Genomic DNA, 6789 nt, shown 5'->3' with positions numbered 1-6789 from the left:
CCGTGAAGTTCAAGAGGACCCGGGGGATCCTGGCTCTACCAGGGGAGATGCCAGACGGTGGGCGGGGCGTGTGTGACGCGCCCACTGTGGGCGTGGCCAAGGCGGGACGGCACCTGGGGCCCGGCCGGGGGTGGGGCGGCGGACGCTCCCCCTTCCCCTGGCTCCAGCCAGCGCAGGCAGCGGCGGCGGCGGCGGCGGTGGCAGCAGGCGAGGATCCGCGGCCCCGCGAGGCCATGAAGGTGAAGAAGGGCGGCGGCGGAACCGGGCCGGGGGCGGAGCCCGCTCCAGGGGCCTCGAACCGGAGTGTGGAGCCCAGGCGGGAGCCTCGGGCGGAATCCGGGTCCGGGTCCGAGTCCGAGCCAGAGCCAGGCCCCGGGCCCAGGCTGGGGCCGCTGCAGGGCAAGCAACCCATCGGGCCGGACGACGTGCTAGGGCTGCAGCGGATTACGGGCGGTGAGCACCGGCAAGGGAGCGCCTCCGGCGGGCTGGAGGGAGAGCGCGGGAGGGGGGCCCACGAGGCTCAGAGTCCGGCCCCCGCTCTCACCCCTCCCCCACGCAGCGCCCCTCCTCTGTGTCCCCTTACTTTCCCTCTGCCTCCAAGCCTGAGATCTGTTCTTTTCCTTGGTCCCTTGATGCGCCCCATCCTCTCCTTGTAATAGGGCTTCTTTTCTCCTCACTCCTTCCTTTTCAAGGGGCCCACCCCTTTTCCCGTGGTGGAGGTGCGGCAGGAGCTGCATTTGTAACCCTTTCCCCTGTGGAGTCTTCGGGACCCTTTGAGGCTGGTCACACAAGGGAAGTGTGCCTGATTTGCAGACTGCCTTCAGCACCTACCCTCCGCCTCGGTGGAGGCGAGGAAGACCCTCAGGCTCCCTGGCTATTACTGCCCTCACCCTGCTTCCCCGATTAGGGCTAGGGCCATACTCTTGCCGAGAAGGTTTACGTTACAGATCAGGGTGCTTCAGTATGTTGGCTGTGGGCTGTGTCATGGAAGCGAGCGGGTGACCCCAAGCCTGGACTGGCTGGTCCTTGTTTTTTTTTAACCAGGCTCTGTCATCAAAGAAAGCCTAGTCTCCACTGGAACTGTTTCCAAGCTGTGCTGCCTGGATTAGAGACCCAGTGTTGCCCCATAATTGGTTGTGTGACCTTGGGAATGTAATTTCATTTCCAGGGGCATGGTTTTTTCATCTGTAAAATGGGAACAGTGTTACCTCCCTCAAGGTTATTGTGAAATAAAGCCTGTCTTCTGATTTTGGACAATGCTTGGCATGCTGTGCGTGCTCTGTCAACGGGGCTCTTTATCAGCAGTCCTGGAGGCTACACAGGACTTGGTTCAGAGCAGCTGCATACAGGCAGATAAGTGAGCATGCAGGGCAAAGGCAGACATCACTACAGATGGTGAGCAAGGACTAGAGAGTCTTCTGGCAGAAGGTTGGCTGAGCCTCGAGGAATGGAAGGTATTTGGAGAGAGAATGGCATGCTGCCTTGGAATGAGTGGGTCACCAGCAACCTGCTCTGGCTCCCTTTGTGAGCCTGCAGTCCCTTTCTATGGGATGGACACAGGTGCGAGAGCGGACCTAAACCCTGGAGCTGCAGGAGCAGGAGAGCGGAGGGCTCCCAGACAGCTGTGAAGGGGACCAGGATGGCAGGCCTGAGCTTGTGCATCTGGGTCCCTAGGGGCCTCCCTCCTCCTTTCAGAGCTAGGCAGCAGCAGCATTCTTGGCTAGACCTCCAGAGCGTTGCTCCCTTGGCCAAGCAGGCATCAGTGGAGGGAGGGGCCTGGACCAGGCTGGTGTTGAAGCCAGTGGGCTGCATTTTGTAACAGCAGCCCTTCCAGTTCAGCTTAGCCCTGTGGGTGGAAGGCAGGACCACCTGCCTCACTCCTGGATAACTGAAGGCATGTTTTGCAACTAAGGAAGCCTCCAGGTGAGGTCACAGCATGTGTCTCCCGGTCTGGAGGGAGTTCATAGCCTGTAGAGGGTGAGCAAGGGCAAGCGCCTTGTGAGAGCCCTGTCCTGTGTGGAATTTGAAAATAGGGTTCCAAGCCTCTCCACGGTGCCTACTGTCTTCTGACCCTAATCACACAGGTCTGAGGTTTGTTCTTCCTGGATTACCAGGCCCTGAATCCAGCTTAGGAAGCTATTTGTGGCTCCAGCAGGAGAGCAGTTGGGTTCTGAGCCATTATTCTGGCCTGACCTTGGGTCTTAGGCTTCATTTGACTTGGCAGAGGGGAGGGAGTGGCTGCAGTGTCCTGAGCCCTAGGCAGCCCCTGACCCTCACGCCCTGGAGGGCGGAGGGGCTGACAGATTGAGTTTGCAGTGTAAGAGCCTGAGGTCTGGGTGTGAGTTGTTCCCAGTGAGAGGAGAGGTTCCCAGGCTGGGCACAGGGTGAGAAGGGAGGCTTTTCCTGGGAGTTGGGCAACTAGGATCCTGCTTCCACTTCTGCTCCCCCCCCCCCTTTGCTCAGCAGCACCTTTCTATAGCTTTGTGTCAGAGCTTACTGAGCTGTGGTGGACAGGCCAGGGCTCAGGACCCTCTCTAAAATTTTATATCATTTCTGCCAAGCTCCAAGGTGCTAGAGGGCTGTCAGGAGGGCTTCCTGGAGGAGGCTGGCCCAGGCTTGGGGAGGAGACAGACCTAGGGAAGAGAGAATGACTTTGTATTCACTTCCTCTTCCAACCACAGAGGAATAGGAGGTGGCCCAGGGGCCCAGAGGGTGACTTCCGGGCCTCTGTGGGTCAGCGGGAGGATGTGGTACTTTGAAGGTTGACAGCACCCCAAGCCTCCCTGGCATTTTTCTGCTCCTTCCTATTTTCTTGCCAGGGCCTCCCCTAGGACTTGCAGTTGCTGCTGTAAGAACAGTAAGTTGCATGAAGCAGGAAGAGCAGGAGTTCAAGGCCAGCCTCTGCCACATAGTGGGTTGGAGGTTAGCCCAGGCTGCATGAGACCCTGACTTAAAACCAGCAACAACAGAAGAGTGATTAGGGTCACACCATGAACTCCCTAGGCAGTGCCCAGTTCCCCTGGTTTCCTTCTGAGCCCAGGACTCTCTTCCTCGCCTCATCCATACCCTGCTGCACCGGCCATGCTCTTTCCTGGCTTGGCCTGTGCTCTTCTCTGAGAGTACCTTCTCCCTGCCGGTGGCTCTGGGCCAAGGCTGGAAAGATGACCTCTGAGGGCTCCCTCTGTTTGCTAAGACTTCCTCCCCTTGGGAGATCAGCAGAGGATCTGTTGGGCAAAGCCGGTCTCTTCTCCCCCAGTAGCCTGGGCTCCCAGCTTGAGTCAGCAGAGATCCCATAAGCTGCTTAAGGGACCTGGACTCACCTTAAGCTGCTTATGGGGGGTGGGGGTAGGGTGGGAACCAGGGCCAAGAGAACAGGGAAGGGGTACCAACCTGTCCCCAAAACGACCCATGCAAGGGGAAATCCCCTCAGGATCTGTATGCCATGCCGCAGGGTGTGTAATAGGGTGGGGCACGCTTCAAGGAAGAACCGTAATAGCCTTCCCTCAAGGGGCAGAGCTGCATGCTCCCTTTGGAGTGAGGCCCCCCTTCATGCTGGAAGCTTCTACTACACAGGAGGCCTAGTTGTCCAAAGGATGCATGCCAATTTGGCAGAGTGGAAGTTGAAATAAGGGTCCCCAAGCTAGAGGGTGGAACCAGGAAAGATATGGTGGAGGTGACCTCCCTCGCCTGAGCCTGTGAGGCCACTAGGATGAGGCTGTTAATCCCTGACTGTGTCCTCATAACAGAATCCTGTCCCCTGCTGTGTGGGGACTTCTCTCAGATAGGGTCACAGTTTTCTTTTTTGGAGGGCAGTGGCCAGAGGGATCAGAGTGAGCTTTAGGGTCCCACAGAAACTGAACTGACAGTGGGCATTTTGGGGTCCCTGTTTGCTCAGCTGCCTGTCTCCCCTAGACTACCTGTGCTCCCCTGAGGAAAATATCTACAAGATTGACTTCGTCAGGTTCAAGATCCGGGACATGGACTCGGGCACTGTCCTCTTTGAAATCAAGAAGCCCCCTGTCTCAGGTGAGTATGGTAGGTGGGTCATTGACTGTAGAGTGGGCTCCCTAGGTTCCTTGAGCCACAGGAGGGTCAGAGCAGGGTCCAGGCTCGAACCCCAGCATACTCAGGTGTCCGCAGGCAGTGAGGCTTCTTTTTCTGCCGCTGTTTCTCAGGGTGGACATCTTGGGAGCACAGTCCTGTTTAGTACTGGCCAGCCTGCCCTCTGCTGGCCTCCCTGGAAACTGCAGTCCCAAAGACCTCCCATAATCCTGTGCACGTCCTCTGGCTCTGAGAACCCCTGAAAATTGGTGACTTGCTGACCTAGAGCCCCCTAGGGACCACCATTTAACAAAAGTGTACCAGAAACTTCTGGAGAGTTTGGAAAGGTTCAAACAGAGGCCTCGGGGGGAGGGTGGAGGAGGCAAGGGCCCCAGCCTGAAGCCCGCTGAGCCCAGCTGGGGTACATTGCAGAACGGTTGCCCATCAACCGGCGGGACCTGGACCCCAATGCCGGGCGCTTTGTTCGCTACCAGTTCACACCTGCCTTCCTCCGCCTGAGGCAGGTGGGAGCCACGTGAGTCACGGGGCTGGGGTGAGGGCTGGGGGCGAGCGCGAGGGTGGGAACAGCCCTTCCAGAACCTCTCACTGGTGGTCTGCCTGGAGCCTGGTCCCTTGGCTGGCTGGCTGGCTGGCTGGCTGGCATGGAGGCTACTCTCAGCCCCTGCCCGCTTCTCTTAACACAGGGTGGAGTTCACAGTGGGAGACAAGCCGGTCAACAACTTCCGCATGATCGAGAGGCACTACTTCCGGAACCAGCTCCTGAAAAGCTTTGACTTCCACTTCGGCTTCTGCATCCCCAGCAGCAAGAACACCTGTGAGCACATCTATGACTTCCCGCCTCTCTCTGAGGAGCTAAGTGAGTGGAGATGTGTAGAGCCCGAGCGTGGGGGTGGGGGTGGGGTGGGAGGGTCGCACCTGTACATCTGACCCCTTTTCACCCATCCTGGGTCACTTCTCTACCCGGTACCACTGCCACACCACCAGGAGGGAAGCAGGCTCAGAGAAACTGAGAATCTCAGAAGTGGTTCTTCTGTCCCTGCCTCCCCCTATCCCGGTCCTGAAGTCCATAGTGGCATGGCTCAGGTTCCTGACCCTTATCCTGGCTGGGCCTCTCTTGCAGTCAGCGAGATGATTCGTCACCCGTATGAGACACAGTCTGACAGCTTCTACTTCGTGGATGACCGGCTGGTGATGCACAATAAAGCAGACTATTCCTACAGCGGGACACCCTGACCCCCCCACAGTGCCCCTGCCTATGAGGCTGTGGCCTCTCCAACATCATCTCAGCTTGGGGACGGCTCCAGTGGCTCTGGACCCTGAGTCAGTGTTGGGAGGAAGGGTGCCCAGCATCCTTAGGCCAAGCCTCTGAAACTCATGGGGCCTGTCACATGGGGAAGGGCAATCGGGGAGACTGTTTGCCCTCGTGTTCAGGAAGGCCTCCTGGAAGCAGAGGACTTCTGGACACCTCACCTGGTCCACTGGGCCTGAGTTTCAGAATAGTGTTCTCTTCTTGAGGCTGTGACTAGATCAGGTTAGGGATCCATTCCCTGTCCCCCGCCTACCACTTCGGGCTATTTATAGTTGTCAGTTCATGGATGAAGAGCCACAGTGGGTACCCTGGTCTCAGCCCTGGCCTCCTCCCTCAGGGGCCAAGACACTGCCCAAGGTGTGAGAGGGGCGGGTCCTGATTACAGCCTGTGGTAGGACCTGGACAAACTGTAAATAGTTTTCAATAAACCTCCTTTTCTGTTCTTGGGTGTGGCCAGCCTGTGTGTCTATAGGGAAAGGGGAGGATGGAGGGGGCTAGTCACATTTTATCATGACAAAAGTACATGGGCAAATCAGCTTAAAAGAGGCAAGGTTTACTTTAGTTCAGAGCTTTCAGTCCATGGCCCCATTATGTGGGCCTGTGGTGAGGCAGAGGGATGATAGAGAAGGTGTCCTGGGACAGAATTGTTCACCCGGTGGCAGAAACAGAGAGAGAGAGAGAGAGAGAGAGAGAGAGAGAGAGAGAGAGAGAGAGCAAGAGGAAGGTGCCAAGAACAAGACACTCTCTGCAAAGACTGCATTTGTCTCCCCATCTAGGCCCTCATGGTCATCTCAATATTGCCACTAGCTGGGACTAAGGTTTTGACATGAGCCTTCAGGGGAATGCTTCATATTCAACCATTTCTTCATAGCAAGAGAAGAAACCCACACCCCAGTGCCCTCTGGCCAGTGGGTTTTCATGGCCTCAGATTCTTAACATCTAAGTCAGCATTTAGGACATGGCACAAGCTAGGATTCCTCCTATGATGGAGACCCAGGGTCTGGGAGGGGAAGCTTTGGCATAAAGGTAGAGTTGGCAGAGCAGGGCCTGGAGGAAAGACTATCGACTCAGGATGGGGAAGGGAAAGTATGGGGAGGTGGCTTTGTTTTTCACTTCCTCTGACCCCCAGAGGCCACACGTAAGTGTGCTTTCGGCCCTCATCAGAGAAGGGCAGGACTTTGGCTAGGCCTCGAGCCATCTCCCTGCCCTCAGCAGTTTTGCAACACCCTTAGCCTGGCAAGTCCTGTGCATAATACTTCCGTTAGCCTCTGACCCTTCCCAGGCCCCTCTTCTAGTGGAGGGAACTCAAGAACTGAAGGAGGGGGCCTAGCTTAGGGTTCATGCCCTGATGTTGCAGGTCCTGTTTTCCACATATCTAACACCAGCCTACCATCCAGGCTGAGTAACCCCAGCTCCGG

The 6789-nt window shown here is 57.1% G+C and overlaps 1 protein-coding gene across 2 annotated transcripts; it reads left to right on the top strand.

The window, feature by feature from the left end:
* Window positions 1–122: 122 nt before the first annotated feature.
* Unc119 (unc-119 lipid binding chaperone) lies at window positions 123–5813 on the top strand. 2 transcript variants are annotated; one of them, XM_052756726.1, is made up of 5 exons: window positions 123–453; window positions 3913–4026; window positions 4474–4576; window positions 4746–4918; window positions 5183–5813. In XM_052756726.1, exons 1-5 carry the CDS (start codon window positions 234–236, stop codon window positions 5293–5295), a joined length of 723 nt encoding a protein of 240 aa, XP_052612686.1. In that variant the 5' UTR covers window positions 123–233; the 3' UTR covers window positions 5296–5813. The 2 variants fall into 2 exon arrangements, with proteins under 2 accessions (XP_052612686.1, XP_052612687.1); XM_052756727.1 differs by having other exon boundaries at window positions 127–453; window positions 3896–4026.
* Window positions 5814–6789: the final 976 nt, after the last annotated feature.

The sequence above is a fragment of the Peromyscus californicus genome, unplaced genomic scaffold (assembly GCF_007827085.1).
Source record: "Peromyscus californicus insignis strain IS unplaced genomic scaffold, ASM782708v3 Scaffold_3__1_contigs__length_106647218, whole genome shotgun sequence".
In the NCBI taxonomy this organism is placed as follows: domain Eukaryota; kingdom Metazoa; phylum Chordata; class Mammalia; order Rodentia; family Cricetidae; genus Peromyscus; species Peromyscus californicus.
This window is presented reverse-complemented; position numbering and strand designations above follow the sequence as displayed.

Coding starts and splice junctions, on each gene's coding strand:
- Unc119 (XM_052756726.1), top strand. CDS start 234: ATGAAGGTGAAGAAGGGCGGCGGCGGAACCGGGCCGGGGGCGGAGCCC. Junction 454..3,912: donor GCTGCAGCGGATTACGGGCG/GTGAGCACCGGC, acceptor TGTCTCCCCTAG/ACTACCTGTGCTCCCCTGAG. Junction 4,027..4,473: donor CAAGAAGCCCCCTGTCTCAG/GTGAGTATGGTA, acceptor GGTACATTGCAG/AACGGTTGCCCATCAACCGG.